At 39.3% G+C, this 16,953-nt stretch overlaps 1 protein-coding gene across 2 annotated transcripts; it reads right to left on the minus strand.

Annotated features, from left to right (window-relative positions):
- Positions 1–16,039, minus strand: slc6a20 (solute carrier family 6 member 20). Of its 2 annotated transcripts, none has more exons than XM_077576431.1 (11): positions 15,888–16,039; positions 12,245–12,379; positions 10,632–10,723; positions 10,304–10,531; positions 7,957–8,067; positions 7,536–7,777; positions 7,183–7,345; positions 3,288–3,489; positions 1,626–1,785; positions 1,368–1,533; positions 1–1,020 (listed from the first exon to the last, which is right to left on the minus strand). In XM_077576431.1, exons 1-11 carry the CDS (start codon positions 16,009–16,011, stop codon positions 889–891), a joined length of 1,755 nt encoding a protein of 584 aa, XP_077432557.1. In that variant the 5' UTR covers positions 16,012–16,039; the 3' UTR covers positions 1–888. The 2 variants fall into 2 exon arrangements, with proteins under 2 accessions (XP_077432557.1, XP_077432556.1); XM_077576430.1 differs by having other exon boundaries at positions 12,239–12,379.
- Between the last annotated feature and the right edge of the window lie 914 nt (positions 16,040–16,953).

Genomic DNA, 16,953 nt, shown 5'->3' on the forward strand with positions numbered 1-16,953 from the left:
TTACTTATTAAAAAGTCTTTATTAAAAACATTAAACATAACATTCAAAAAAAAATTTTTTTTTCAAAATGGCTTCACACTCATATTTCATTACATGAAATCATATTTAATGGAAAACGCATATTAGCTAGCTAACATCGATTTTTTATCTGAATATGGAATACTAAAAATAATGTGATAATAATATTGTATATTCATTTCAACAGATGACACAGCTATCTACAGTATGTACATATTTTACATTTCATATTTCAGGGCATATGAGGCAATAATGTCAGTACCTAATCACACTTGCTGCCGGTTTATAAAATGTATTTCATATTCTAATAATAAAATAACACATTTATAGGAAGGATACTACAGCAGATGTTGGGCCTGTTATAACACAAAATCAATAACATAACATAATACACTGATAATACTACATTAGGGGGAAACAATTTATACAACAACTTTTAACAAATAACACTGAAAAGCAACTTTCCGGATGGTTTAGCTCAGCTATAAACTACTGAAACTCAGTCGAAAATCCACTTGATCAGGAAGCAAGCTTGTTTGATGGGCACTCCAGCAAATCAAATGATGCTCTAGCTGGACTCTCTCTAGTTTCTCTAGAACTCTCGAGTCTTCCCCTCCTCTGTTCGCATCATTTCATCATTACTTTCATATTTCTCCCCTCGCTAGGAGTGTGGTTTTAAACCCGGTGTGACCTGTATAAAGTGCCTTGGGAAAACTGTTGTGAAATTGTGCCACATCAACAAAACTGAATAAGGAAAGGGAGATACCGGTAAATACAGTAGTACCTGGGGAGGTTAATCCCACGAAAAGTTAGCATCTGAATGTAGGCACACTAAGATGATATGGTGCTAATCGATTGTCTGTGCTTGCTTTAACTAGAACGTTTCCTGTTGGTGCAATACACATAGAGAGCATTGAGGGGAACACAGCTGACTGCAGAAACTAACAGTATGGCAATGAAGACTTGGCCAGAAACAGGATATTCCGTCACCACCGTCTTGCCCTGAAACAATACATACATATGGGTTAGAAATGAAATACAAATTTGGAATTGACATAAAAGGATAAATATGGGACATAAGAACTGATCAGCTTTGGAAAACAACGACGGTATAATCAACCGTGACATATGAGCCCCATATATTGTCATGTTTTGCTTTCACGTGCCCAAAATTGTGGTGTCAATCATTTTTCTTTGATATTCAACACATTGTTTCCCCATCATGTTTCAAACTTCCCTTCATGGACCCTCAGTATATATGTGAAACTTTCCATGTCAAATATTTCTCATACATTTAAACAATTTGAGACCTTGTAGTAATAGAATATTTATTTTAAAAAAAAGTGTACCAGCTCCTTGTCCCATGCTTGGTAGGTGGGTGTTCCTCCTCTGATATAGTTGACAATATAGAAGACGAAGAGGAATATTAGGAGAAGGGGACTGATTATCCCCCACATGATCTTCAAGTACCAGTTTGGACGGTGGCCAATCATGTCTTCTATGTCTTTTTCAAACCTGGAATGAGCAGAGGAAAGCACGACATTGTTAAGTCTTACATTGTAGCAACTAAAATTCATAGTAGCAATGCTAATTGCTAACATACAAACCTTTTAATTCCATAAATGTAACTGACAGTCAGAATCTCAACGAGGACAACAAAGAGCAGTGAGAAAGATGCTCCATATTCATTAAACATGGTAAACCAGTAATTCCCAGATGGGGTGGTAAAGGCCAGGCCGAGCAGCAACAGGATTAGGCACAAAGTCCCTGTAAGGAAAACACAGACCACACAGGTAATGATGCACAGCCCAATGAAAGAACATTTCTCAGCTGATTAGCATTAAATCACTGACACATGGCGGCAGACCCACAGAAACACTGTTAAAACTATATACTGTACACAAAAAGGACGATAGTGCTTAGAAGCTCGTCTGAACCTTAACCCTAATCAAGATTAATATCACTTGTGAGCAGTCGAGGTATACTGTGGTTCAACAACTACGTCAGACTTGCTTGGCAAAAACTTATGAAAGTCTTAATTGACTATAATTTTGATATTTAAGCGATTCGACGACCATCACTGGCTACTTTGCATACTACTACATACAAACAGTTGCCAAGACTAATGATTGAACCACAAAACATTTGAACACTGTGATGAAAAAAAACAGTGTGTTCATGTTCGTCTAGACTCTAATGGACTGAGCACTAATTAGAGCTGCAACATAACACAATTATGCAACAGCTAATACTTTGAGATTCATTTTCTTCTACTTTTCATCTTCTGTTTATATATAAATTATTATTATTTTTCATGCATTTTTCAGATTTTCTGCCTTTCTGTCAAATTGCTGACATTTTTGACAATTTGATGGATATATGGTATTTTTTTGCCTTCTTCCTTTTTTGGATATGACTATTTTTGGACATTTTCTTCTGCCTTTTTTGTTGTCAATTTCTTAAATTTTTGACAATTTTGTGGACATTTTCTACTTTTCGTCTTTTGGGACATTTTATGGTTACTTTTTAGATAACTTTTCAAACTTCTTCATCTACCTTTCATGTCTCTTTATCTGACAACTTAAAAATGTAGACTAACATTTTTTGAATATTTATTTAATCATTTTTATCTAAGTCATTAATCCATTTAATGGTTATTTATCTAAAAATAAATAAATATGTAAAACAAAACAAAACAAAAAAAAGTTGTTGTTTTTTTCTAGGGAGCCACAGAAGAGGGACTAAAGAGCCACGTATGGCTCCAGAGCCGCAGGTTGCAGACCCCTGCTCTAACCTAAACAAAAAACAATGCCTCCATTTTGCTACATTCACACTCCAGGCGAACCTGAATCCAATTGTCGGGGGTTACTAGAAAGCAACACAAGCGCAGTTGAAATTAACTTTCTAATAGTTTGGATTTGAATATTTTGAAAAACATTTACCCTACTAGACTAGTCGACCTGACACAATTATTTATGTAATTAAATGTCCCCACATTCATAATATAAGTAGTCTAACTGATACTAATCCCATTTTATGTTGTGCAAACGCAAAACGGTAAACTTATTTTCACACAGCAGCTATCAGGTCCAACATTGTACAAGCACTGAGAGTAACTTCAAAAGCATATAAGGCTCATAATGTGGCCTTTGCAGTAGAATAACCAGGAACATTTCACATCATTTGAAAGGCTTGACTAAAACAATACAGATCCTTTAATTACTAAAGAAATAAAAATGTGTATCAACATATGTGTACCCAAGTCTTACCGTTTAACACCTCATTGCTAACATTGGACAGTATCTTAAAGTCTCGTAGTGGTGTGGTGATGGCAGTCAAGTTGCCCAGCATGCTGCCCAATCCCAGAAGCAGAAGCATGAAGAAGTACAGCACTGACCATAACTGAGGCAGGGGCATGTTTTGAATGGCTTCACTGTACACAATGAAAGCAAGACCAACTCCTTCGACTGCCTGAAACAGATGAGAGAGAGCCAGAGAGAGAGAGTTTAGTGATAAGAGTTTATGACTCCAATCAATCTTGATTTGGCCCCTTAGAAGATTGTGTATTAAGATGGACTTTACTCAAGAAAGAAGTGGTAAAGGGTAACTACTGGCATGCATCAAACGACTTTGCTGTAATTGTGGCTGTATATCATACATGATCATGTAACGCAGGCATCTTGGTTTGGATTCCAATAATTTTGTTCTTGTTCTTGTTTAGCACTGGAAATAGTCCCTCAATTTTAGAGTATAAAGATAATAAAAGCATTGATTTTATTTTCACTCGTGCTATAAGCATTTTCAATTTCAAGCAATTTCAATGCATGTGGCACAAGCCAAATCCAGAGACCCAATTATAAAAGGATTAAAACATTAATTATTCACAACATTTAAATAATCCAAGCCACATTTACAAAATCAATGCCATCTTGAATGTGCTGGAACAAAAAGGTGCAAATGTAAATATGTTGAATTTCACAAGGGTCTTCGCTTTGACTATGACTGTTCACGATGTTTCACCACAGTGATACCGACACACTAATAAATGTTCATTGTTAAGGATATGACACCTAACGTTGTGTCACTATAATCTGACAAGACTTATCTGTTCATCAAACTTTTAGTGTCATCAAGTTGCAGAAATCCGGATGACTTGATTTTTACAATTAAACTTTAGATAAAAAAAAGTAAAAGTTAAGGTACTTGACGCTTCGCAACATCGTAAATGTTCTGATATATTGCAGCTACTCAACAGCTTTGGTTTGGAATTACTCTTAAGAACCTTGGCGATTCCTTGATAAGGATATGTCCCTACCACATAAAGCAAATGTTAAGAAGATGCTTCTTTCATGTGTCACTACAAATATGACATTTTCCAATGGTTGTTGTTTTTCTGTGACCTACTGCTGCTCCCTTGGCGGTTATGAACAGAAGATGTTGAGACCTGGCTGGACAGCTCCATTCCAGACGCGGCTATCGAGCTACCTAGCCGCACCGCCTACCGAGCCGATAGGACCGGATGGTCTACGCATCTACATTAACAACTCCTGGTGCACGAACGTCATGTGCACCAGGAACTGTGTAGTCCAGAGGCAGAATTGTTACTGTTAAAGTGTTGTCCAAGTGTCGTGAATTCTCGTGTGTTTACAACTGCGCTGTTTACATTCCACCGGATGCTAATGCTAAGCTAGCGTTAGCACAAGTGAGCAGCAGCAGCCACAACAGCCTGCTAGTACATCCGGACAGTGTCTTTATTGCAGCTGGGGACTTTAATCACATGGATTTAAAATCACTGCTGTATTGAGGCCAGGTTTGAAATCACCACAGACCCGAAACAAGTCTGGGAGGGCATTAGGGCCATCACGAACTACAAGAGGAAACCACCAACCCTCAGCTGACAGTCCCACTCTGGCTGAGAACCTAAACCTCTTCTATGCCCGTTTTGACAGAGACAACACCGACCGTGTCCTGCCCCTCCTCCCATCAACCGACCCATCTCCAGTCCTGAGCATGCATGAGGTGAGATGTGCCTTCCGCAGCATTAACACCAGGAAGGCGGCTGGTCCAGATGGAGTTCTGAAAGTGCTGAAAGACTGTGCTGTGGAGCTGGCAGATATCTTCACCTCTATCTACAACATCTCGCTGTGCTACTCGCTGGTCCCTGCCTGCTTTGAAGCAGGTACAATTGTTCCTCTTCCAAAACAGGCCAATGTCACATGTCTTAATGACTCCAGACCAGTGGCTCTCACCTCCATCCCCGCCAAATGCCTGGAGAGACTGGTTATCAAACACATTAAAGCTGCCCTACCGCCATCGCTGGACCGAACCGGTCAACTGAGGACGCCATTGCCACGGTGCTGCACATACTCTTAGAGCACCATAAAAACAACTATGCACGGCTCCTCTTTGTGGACTACAGCTCGGCCTTTAACACCATCCGGCCATTCAAACTCCGGTCCAAGCTCCACCAAATGGGACTCAACACCACCCTGTGCAATTGGACTGTGAACTTTTTAACCAACCGCACGCAGAGCGTCAGAGTGGGCAAAAACACCTCCTCCACCCTTGTCCTCAATACCGGGGCCCCTCAAGGGTGTGTTCTGAGCCCTCTGCTCTATACCCTGTGCACTCATGACTGCTCTGCCTCCTCCCCGTCCAACCTCATCATCAAGTTTGCCGACGACACCACCGTGCTCGGACTCATCTCCAACGACGACGAGACAAACTATAGGAGAGAGGTGCGACATCTGGAGTCATGGTGCCACAACAACAACTTGGCTCTCAACACCAAAAAGACCAAGAAGATTGTGGTGGATTTCTGTAGGAAAAAACAAATCAACCATCAACCCCTCTCTATAGGCAACGATGTGGTGGAGAGGGTGAGAAGCTTCAAATTCCTGGGGGTAACAGCGACTGAGGACCTGTCCTGGGATGATCACATTTCGACAGCGGTGGGCAAGGCACAACAACACCTCTACAACAATGTTCTTAGTGTGGTTCTCCAGCTGCACCAAGGCTGACCAGCGGGTGGCGAAAGCTGCTGGGAGAATCATCGGGAACGCCTCTCCCTGAGATCAGCACCATCTACTCCACTCGCTGTTTGAGTAGAGTGCGCAACATCCTACGGGACCAGCACCGTCCGGTGGCTCACCACTTTTTCCACCTGCTGCCCTCAGGTCTTTATGGGCCAGAACATCAAGATTGGCCAACAGTCTGTATCCACAGGCTGTGAGGTTACTGAACTCTGCTCCTCTTCCCTCTCTGCCTCCCCTTTATGGTTAATAAAAACATCCAACAACAACAATAACTTTGAACTGATTTGCATTGTTGCAGAATGTCACTACTCCCTTTTACCATTTATCCTTCTTACTCAACGTTTAACGACTATAATATTTGATTAAACGATCCGGTTTTGCACTGACGTACGATGTCATCTCAGCTATCTGAATATTTCTGCTCTGCACTTTATTAACGACAAGAACCTTAAGTTGCGCTTAGTCTTTGTTGTACAATGTCCTATACTGCGTCAAATGTTTACACTGGGTTATTTTATGGGTATTTATTTTATGGGATTTTGCACTTTACCAACTCTTCTGTATGGATGCTCCAAACGAAGTTTCGTTGTTCCCTTGTGACAATGACAATAAATATTCAGAATCTGAATCATGTTGCACATAACCAGTACTTTTATAACTTGAATGACTGCAATTCTTTTATTTCACATTTCTGCAATACGTTTCTAAAGACTCTTGATGGTTCAGAATGACCTCTGTCTGACAAGAACCAACAAACCAATGTCCCTAACCACCCAATAAGAACTGGGCTACATTTACCAAGCTTTTTAGAACACATTTGTTTGCAGGTCTTGCACTTTTCAAAAAGATTGTGGTCTTCATCAATGTATGTATTTTAATTCACAGACAAGAACATGCTAATAGACATTTAGATGTGAAAAATAATTGTTGAATACCTCCACCAAGAATGAAAAGTGTAGAGCTAAATTGATTGGCAATTGGTTGGTTACCTATGCAAAAATTGACACATGCATCAGCACAGGAGCACTTTTTTAAAGAGTCTCCTACCTACGTCAGGCACTAACCATGCATGAATAAAAACAAAGAAGCATTGATTGTGTTGTAACACAATGAATGATGAAGAACATACCGTGTCTAGTTCATTGTTTAGGTCACAGGTTTCCAGTTTATTGCCAAGTTCAGCAAACTGCTCCGGGTATGTTGCATTGAGGGTTGTAATCCAGTCAAACACATTGTCCATGTTGATAGTGTCCTCTGCCAGATTAAAGGTATTTAGCAGCAATATGCGCATCCTGGAAGAAAAAACAGCATAAAACTGTTTACTCTTTAAACAAGGACATTGGACAAGCACTAAACAGTAACACTACTACCTAAGACTAGCACCATATTTCATTTGGTTGTATTAATAACCAAGATCAAATTTGCTCCAATTTGGATCATCAATCACACACACACACACAACAATGAGCAAAACTTACTCACCTCTCCAGGCAGTTCTCATAGTTAACTGTGGCTTTAAATCCATAGATTGAAAAGGTGACAATGGAAGCGAAGATGGAGGTTCCACTGTTGATGAAGGAGACAATGAAGGCCTGACGCTCAAAATTGTTGTTGTACTGATTGTAGCTGGAAAACGCTATCAGCGAGCCAAATCCCAAACCCAGAGAGAAAAAAATCTGAGTGGCAGCATTTATCCATGCCGTGGGATTGGTCAGTTCTTCCATCTAAAAACATGTACACATACGGGTCAATATGTATGCAACGCATTCAGACACAAGTGGTATATCGCGATACGGGTCAATATGTATGTAACACAGAATTAGAAACATACTGTATATGCCGTCAGGTTTTTATTTGTTTGTCTAAATATCGTTTCACAATGGCATCATTTTGACATTATTACCTTGGGGGTGAACATGTACGTGATACCATGGATGGCACCAGGAAGAGTCAAACCCCTGATGAGGTAGATAAAGAGGACCACGTAGGGAAATGTGGCAGTGAAGTAAACCACCTGCAGACAGAGGCAAACAACAACAATTTCATCCTGTTACTCTTTTGAAGAATTAATGCTGCGCTCGTTTTGGGGGATTCTAAGCAAGGCCAGTTTATTTGTAGAGCACACTTTATGTACAAGGCAGCTCAAAGTGCTTTACATAAAACATTAAAAGCATTACGCAAAGCAAAGAGAGACAATTTATTATACGACTTGATCAAATAATCTAAAATAATTCTACTAAAATGATTCAAACCAAGCATCAACCTAGATGAATTAAAGCAGTGGTCCCCAACCTTTTTTTCACCACGGACCGGTTCATACATGTCCACAACTTTGGCGGACCGGCAACCCAGTGGGTGCTTGGCTGTTCGTCGGCTGATTAATAAAAGGCTACGACAACAAACGCAAGTCCACTACCATAACAAGGGTAACAAAACGCGACTGAGATGATTAGCATCTTGACCTGTGTCAAGAGTCCGTCGTAAACAGAGAGAATCTGGTCACTTTTCAAAATAAAATATTTTTAAGCCTCGGCTAATCAATTAACCGGAAGTACAGTAAGTTTTTTTTATTCTTTCAACTGTGCGGCCTGGTCCAAAGGTGCCCACGGCCCGGTACAGGTCCGCGGCCCGGTGGTTGGGGGCCACTGAATTAAAGGATACTGTGCAAATGGGGATTAAAACGAGAATAAAGGATAGATTCATGAGAATGCTGCAATTATGTTTTCAGCCCTTATTTAAATGAACTGACAGGAAATCTCAGGTATTCAGGGAATTTGTTCCACGGGTGGTAACTAAATGCTTCTTCACTTTGTTTGGTTCTGGTTCTGGAAAAGCACAACAGTCATGTCCCAGATAACATGAGAAGTCTGAATGCTTCATAGAGTACGAATACAGTACATCTCGAATGTATTTTGGTCAAAGACCATTTAGATAATATTAGACCATCTTTTAACTCATTCACTGCCATTGACGACTATAGATGTAAAAAAAAATTCATTTGAAATATTTCTATTTGACACTTTTTCCACTTTTGTTGTATGTAAGTATGAAAACCTAAAAAAGTTTTTTATTATTGTACATTTAGAACAGATATAAAATTAGTGATTAATGATAAGTAGTAGTGAGTTAATTATTGAAGTCATGTGATTAATTACAATTGAAATTTTTAATCGCCTGGCGCAATAAAAAAAAAAAAAAGATCATTAAAAATTAGGGGCGTCAGGCGATCAAATTATTTAATTGGAATTAATCGCATGACTTGACTAGTTAACTCGCGATTAATCACAAATTTTATATCTGTTCTAAATGTACAATAAAAAAATTCTAGGTTTTCACACTCTTGTTAACAAAAGTGGAAAAAAATAGATATAATAGATATAATAGAAATGGTTAAAATACATTTTTGACGTCTATAGCCGTCAATGTCAGTGAATGAGTTCAAATCTATTCTTTGACTGACAGGGAGCCAGTGCAGGGATTTGAGGACAGGTGTGATCCATTTTCCTGGTGTTTGTAAGATCTCTGGCAACAGCATTTTGGATCAGCTGCAGCTGCCTGTATAGACACCACTACAGTTATCTAGCCTACTGAAAATACAAAGCAGTTTTTTTTTGTTTTTTTTTAAAGGGCTTTAAAAAAATTTTTTTTAATTGAGCTATATTTGTTTTTCAGGTTGCAATAGGCAGATTTAACAGTAATTTTTAATTGGTTGAATTCAGGTCTGAGTCAATAATTGCACACGATTTCTGGCTTGACTTGTAACCTTCGATATGAGCGTTGATCTTGGACCTTTCATTTCTGGGGCCAAAAACAATCTTGTCTGGATTGAGCTGGAGAAAATGTTGGTCCAGCCATTTTATGATTTGATGAATACACGTAATTAACGAAAGTAAGGGATTATAGTCATGTGATGATGAAGATGATGATGATGACACTGAAATGTAAAGTTGCGTCTCATCTGCAAATGTATGGTAAGAGATGTTGGTGTTGTTGTGGTGCTTCATAAAAGTGGTCCAAGAAGGGAGCCTTGTGGAACCCCGCATGTGAACCTTGTTCGCTCATGACTATCAATTGAGACAAAGTAGTCCCTATCTTGCAAGTTATATTTGAACCAATTCAGCACAGTTCCAGTAAATTCCACCCACTTTTCTATCCGTTCTTATCAAAAGCAGAGCAATTTTATTTTTGTTTTACAGTAGTTATGTTATTGTTACGCTTGCGCTTGAGGCGCATGTGTGAACTTCTCCTACCTTCCCAGATGACTTTACTCCATGGATAATGAAGAGGTATGTAATCACCCAGGCCAGCAGGAGACACAACGCCTGGCTTGTTTGAATGCCTCCATTTTCTTCGATAGAAGAAGAAATGTCCAGCGTTTCTCGAAAAAAGAAGTACTGCGTTGGAGAAGCCTTTTGGCACTCTTCTGATGGTCCTGTCCGGTTGGAATTAACAGGACAATCTGACCAGGGCAGGACAGACTGTGAATGCAAACCAGTGAAAGGTTATTGTTTATGTGCTGATGAGTTCAGAATTCCATACAAAATTGAATTATATCCAGTAAGTTATTTAGTAACTCACTTGAAATGAATTAAACAGGTACCAGAAACTCCATGCATTGATGACGTTGTAGTAGAGGCAAAGATACAAGGATGCCACAACACTAGCAAGGCCTGAAATGAGAGATTTAAGATTTTTTCTTTTAAATGTGTAGATTTTTTTCCAACAGAGTTATACTTTTTTTTTTTTTTTTTTTTATTGCCCAGAGACAATGGCTAGAAGTGAGGAGAATCACTACATATATGTTAAATGATGAGGACAAAGCTCATATGCGTGTGTTCACGACAATAAAGATGATTCTTGTTCTGGGAAAGTAATCACCGCCACCTGGGTGTTGTTCATCATCCATTGTACGGAGCATAATTAGCAGTCATACAAAAATGTTGCCATCCATGCACACAGCTGACTTGGCCTCTACAATAGCTAACACAAGTGAGGTCACCCGGACCATCACATTTGTGAAGATATTTATATATTTTCATGGAACAACACTGACGAAATGACACTTTGGCACGATGAAAATTAATCAGTGTACAGCTTATTATTTTGTAAATGGAATGTCTCCGGGTGGGTCAGTCACGCTGTGTGACTAGTTTGGGAGGTGGAAATGGTCAGTTACAATCACCTGACTTCGGCATTTGTCAGTCATGATGAGTCTCGTTGACGTGATGTGAGTTGGAATAATAAAAATAAAAAAAGGTGGATAGCTCGTGGATTAAGTTAACAAAGTTAAAAGTGCTGTTATACGTTTTTCCGTTGCTGTTTGTAAACACAACATACAAAACTGACACTCGAGGAAGCCGATGGGAGCAGCCAACCAGGAACGAGTGTCAAATTTACATATGCAGACAAGACACAGGAATCAAACTCTTCTAACACGTCCGTGGAAACAGTCCACCAATCAGGCGTTTGCGTTCGCACAGTGAAATTTGCATATTCCACTTATAGTAGCTTGGCTGGAAAAAAAAATTGCACCGGGCTTCTCAGCATGATGAACTGATAACAGTGTACATTTATTGTTCCTTCAAAATAACTCAAAACACTCCTGGCAACAAAAGTGAGCACACCCCTAAGTGAAAGTGTCCAAATTTTGTGCGACCACCATTATTTTCCAGCACTGCCTTAACTCTCTTGGGCAGGGAGTTCACAAGAGCTTCACAGGTTGTCAGTGCCATCCTTTTCCACTCCTCCATGACAACATAATGGAGCTGGCAAATATTCAAGACCTCAAGCTCCTCCACCTCCTGTAAATCAACGAGGATGCCCCAGAGATGTTCAATAGGGTTTAGGTGTGGAGACATGCTTGGTCAGTCCATCACCTTTACCGTTAGTGGTCATTTGAGAGGTGCGTTTGTGGTCGTTATGAGGCCCAGTTTCCAAAAGAACAAAATAAGTTTATCTCGGTCTCATCAGAACACAGGACATGGTTCCAATAATCTGTGTCCTTCATCTGCTTGTGTTAAAGTGTTATTTCTTTACTGTTGTCCCATGAAAAGATACGATGAAATATCTGTAGAAATGTGAGCGGTGTACTCCTTTTTGTGAGATTTACAATACAGTCAAGTAGTTAGCTATTTGGTTATGTAGCTGTAAACTGTAATGCTAATATATTTGTTTCAAGTACTTACCCACACCTCCCAAATACGGGTTAATGGCCGACCAGGCTCCAATGCTTCCCAAGCGCATCTTTTGACCAATGGCAAGCTCCATGTAGAATAAGGGCACGCCCTCAATGAACAGCATCAGCAGATATGGAATCAAGAAACCCCCTGTTGGAGGAAAGCACAATTAAATACGGTCTTTACTTGGTTCTATATGCAGCATGAAAAAGGAGGGGGGGAGGGGGTACAATTTAGTGTCTTGTGGGTTCCCTTGCAGCTTTATTATCCACCACAAGTAGCCCTTCAATAAACCTTTCAGGTTCATCATTTTATCTTGTGAACTTTGACATAATTAACAATGAACTCAAAAGCTACTAATGAACTCATGTGACTTCCGAGTGAGCAATATGATACCTACAGTGAAAATCTGTGACACGTGTTTTGGCTACATGCAGGTTCTTTTGATATGACACTGCTACGGGAAATTCTCTTTGTTATAAAACTAATAAAGATAACGATATGCAGATAACATCACTGTTTGTGATGATCTGTGCTTTGTTTGATTTGGTTTAGTTGGCTCGATTGTTGTCATATCCGCCTTGTTGTCAATGTCTCAAGTTTTATCATGTCCACATGTGCTTGTCATCTCGGGCCCTGGTGTCGTCCAATCAGCTCCCTCAGCCACGTGTGTCTTGTCCAGGTGTCTTTTGTCTCGTTAGTGTGTGTATTTAGTTCCTGCTTTAGTTTCAGTTCATTGTCCAGTCTTGTCTATGCATATGTCCTTACCATGTCTTCTTTTGGACTACTGAAGCACCTTGTGTGCCTTATTGTTCTTGTTCAACAAATTACTTATTGGAGCACCTTTGCCACCACGCCCTGCTTCTCTGCGCTTCGGTCCACATCACCAATACGAACCCTGACAGGACGGAATCTTTTAAATGGGTTAATTAAAAGTCATTGCCAACAAATACTTTCAAATTCAACACTGTTGTCACTGTTCCACAGCTGGGATGAAAACCACACATTAACTCATTCACTACCATTGACGGCTTTAGACGTCAAAAATTCATTTGAACTATTTCTATTAATTTTATTATTATTAATTTTAATTTTATTATTATTTATTTAGAACAGCTGTAGCATTTGCGATTAATTGTGAGTTAACTACTGAAGTCATGCAATTAATTACAATTAAGAATTTTAATCGCCTGACGCAATTTAAAAAAAAAGAAGAAAAGATTATTAAAAATTAGGAGCGTCAGGCGATTAACATTTTTAATCGTAGTTAATCGCATGACTTCACTAGTTAACTCACAATTAATCACAAATTTGATATCTGTTCTAAATGTACAATAAAACAAATTCTAGGTTTCCATACTCCTTTTAACAAGTGGGGAAAAAAATGTTAACTAATAGAAATAGTTCAAATGAATTTTTGACGTCATAAGTAAATATATATGAATAATAAGTTAAAAACGGATTGGTCAAATTTACAAAAAAGAAAAGGTTCAATCAAGCTGGTAGTCCGACAGATCCTTTGGTTAAAACAACCACTCTAGAATGGTAGGTGTTTTCAACCAATATAAATTGGTGATTGGGCCAACCGATACAAATTGGTCATTCTGACCAAGATATTGGTTAATCTGCGTTAGAGGCTGACATGATAAAACTACCACTGATTGTCACACCCACCTAAGTGGGGTGAAATTCCTTCCCCGCACTTGACCCATCACCTGAGGGAGAGGTGAGCAGCAGCAGGGGCGGTGCTTGGAAAACGTTTGGTGATCTAACCCCCCAATTCCAACCCATAATGCTGAGTGTCTAGCAGGGAGGCAAATGGGTCCCATTTTTATAGTCTTTGGCTAGGGATTGAACCCACAACCTCCCAGTCTCAGGGCAGACACTACCACTAGGACACTGAGCTGGTCACACCTAGTGATCTAACTAGACACACATTTCCATTTTTAAACACCATATTATAATCCATTATAATCACTTTTAATAATGAATAAATACATTTAGAATACAATTAATTGTTGCAATAAATATATTTCCAAGTGATCCACCAAGACGTACTTTCTATTGTAACCAATTTCATAGGTTGTTTGGCTAACCAATAAAATTGGTATGCCCGTAACCACCCGGAATGGTCAATGTCTGATATGAGCTTAGCACAGATAGCAAATTGTCAATGTAGGATGGGACGTATGACGTGGCGTGAAATGAAACGTTCTATTTTGACAGATGACATTTTCTCTACAATTTCATGTTGCTCTTGTTTTGTTTTTGTATCAGTGAAACAGTTATGTCATTAAGTCTTATCGCCTAGCTCTACTGTGTGCTGCTTCAACAGGTGGGAGGCTGCAAGCTGTAAAGAGCTCATTCATTTGCAGCGTCACTTCATAGTTCGGCCCTATAGTTTATGACATGTTATTGAGGTTTACAGCCTACTTCAACTTTGTATCAACTCGCACTCTGGAAAGGATTTGTTTGGAAAATTTACAATCCACCATCCTGACATTACTGGAAGTGTGTGCGTGTAAATTCAATTCTATCAAATCTAAACTGGTGTTCATCACGCTTCCATGTTTGTTGACACGTGACTGAGTTTGGTTTACTGGTGTTAATGGTTAAAATTTAATTTTTACTCAGAAGGCTTGGAATACTGATGTCGACAGGTAAGTGAACTTTTCATTCATTGACTTGCAGTATTATGAGATCTAATAGTGGGGGGTGAGGGGGTCCGCTTTGGTGACCCACCAGTAGTTGGGCAAAGAACCACATTTCAGCATAAATTAAAATGGACACCTCACAATAAGGAGGTAGAACTATTTAGCCTTAATGAGGAAATAAATCTTACTATATTAATAATAAAACAAAGCTATAAGTATTATATTGGTGTATATAATTAATATAATAATGCTCAGATGAGCCTAGTCAGGTAATATAAAGTACATTTTGATGATTTTTTGAGGTTTAAAATTTGGAGTTTCGACATACACTTTACCTCAACAGAGAGTTGCCCCACCCCCTACAGCTCAAAATAAAACAAGCCACATTATTAGGTCCAAATTGGGAGGTTAAGAACGTATTGAGAGATCGCTCAAGGTGAAACAAAAAATAAATATGCCTGGATGACAAAAACATGACAGTGATTGATTTTTTATTGTATTTTTGGGGCAATTTTCCCCCCAACAATTATTTTATATTAAGGCCCCCATTTTACCCGCATTTTTCAAGTAGTATATTGAATTTATATCAGCATTTTAAGAAGATGCTAAATGCCTAATTGTATTGTTTATGAAATGTTCTATTTTATCTGTTGTGACCAATTTAATTATCTGCCAGTTTGCATCCCTTATATACTATAGGTTATACAGTATTTAGGAACATGTAAACAAACGAGCTGCTTATTTTCACAAGCACATCCCTATTTAATGTTTCAATTGTTTGACTCATGTTTATAAACGAATCAATATTTCGTGTCTCTATTTGGCGTCGGTTTGTTTTAACCGCTCGTATAAGGCAGTGGGTGTCAAACTAAAAATGGGATTATGATAAGAACATCCGAGTTTGATGGTTTTAGGGATAAGAAGACATGCCACTATTACCTCAATAGGCAACAAACCACCGTAACAAAAAGGAGATAAAAAAAAATGACATCGTCAGGTCTCACCTCCGCCGTGCATCTGGCACAGGTATGGGAATCGCCAAACGTTCCCCAGTCCGACCGCATAAGAAACACAAGCCAACACAAACTGCAAGGGGCTATCCCAGTTGGGTCGAGCATCTTTCTCCATGTCTGCGCCTCAAGTGAACGTCTTTACTTCTGGCTGGTCGTCAACAGGTTGTGTGAGGTGTGCGAGCGCCTGCAGGCTTTTAACAGCGCTTGGATTGGAACTTGAACGGAGGCAGGGGGCGGGGCCTCAAAGTAGCCACTTTATTATTATCCAAATCATAGTTTTGTTTTGTTTTGTTTCATCGTTTGGCCAACATAGAACGGGTCGCGTCGAAGATTTGATGATTAGATTGATGTTCTGTCAGAACAATACACATACTGTATAGAGGAGCACTTAGCACACTGGAAAAAACAAAACAACTTGTAAGATTTACTTTTAAAAAATTCTCCCAAGTATTCGCACTCACTCCCATTAAGTAAATTCTACTGCTCAATATCAAGCATATCACACTCAACAGAACTAAGTAACATTTACATGCAACTAAAGATTGATTACTTAAGGAAAATATTAAGTAACTCTTACTAAACGTAATTATAAAGTTTGTTACTATAATGTAGTAATGTTTAGTCATTGTAATTAGGTCATAGCCATTGCTTATTTAGTATATGAACAACCATACATACTCACACCTAGGGACAATTTAGTTACTTCAATAAACCTGCCATGTATGTTTTTCGGAATGTGGGAGGAGACCGGCGAAGCACGGGGAGAACATGCAAACTCCACCCATAAGGCCAAAGCCCGGAGGACCCAGAACCGATTCTGCCAGAGCGGTGCATTGTGGGGATGCTGCAAAGGGACATTGAACGGAGAGTCACTGACGCACTGGCAGGTATCCAGGTGCCGAGGGAGGTTTCCTGCGGGAAGTTGTTTGTGCCCCCTCAGGTACGCACGGTTGTTTTAAGATGGGGACATGAGTCAAACCTCGCGTGCCATGCCGTAATCCGTAAAAAAATTTTTTTGGTGGATCAAAGGTTCTGGTGGCCGGAACTCAGAAAGGAC

The sequence above is a fragment of the Vanacampus margaritifer genome, chromosome 9 (assembly GCF_051991255.1).
Source record: "Vanacampus margaritifer isolate UIUO_Vmar chromosome 9, RoL_Vmar_1.0, whole genome shotgun sequence".
Taxonomy (NCBI): Eukaryota; Metazoa; Chordata; class Actinopteri; order Syngnathiformes; family Syngnathidae; genus Vanacampus; species Vanacampus margaritifer.

What these genes read in the sequence shown, in the direction of transcription:
- slc6a20 (XM_077576430.1), bottom strand. Translation starts at nt 16,011, where the DNA reads ATGGAGAAAGATGCTCGACCCAACTGGGATAGCCCCTTGCAGTTTGTG. An exon ending in ACCTGTTTAATTCATTTCAA is followed by an intron (nt 10,532 to 10,631) that starts GTGAGTTACTAA and finishes TTGCATTCACAG; the next exon opens with TCTGTCCTGCCCTGGTCAGA. An exon ending in CGTACATGTTCACCCCCAAG is followed by an intron (nt 7,778 to 7,956) that starts GTAATAATGTCA and finishes ACATGTTTTTAG; the next exon opens with ATGGAAGAACTGACCAATCC.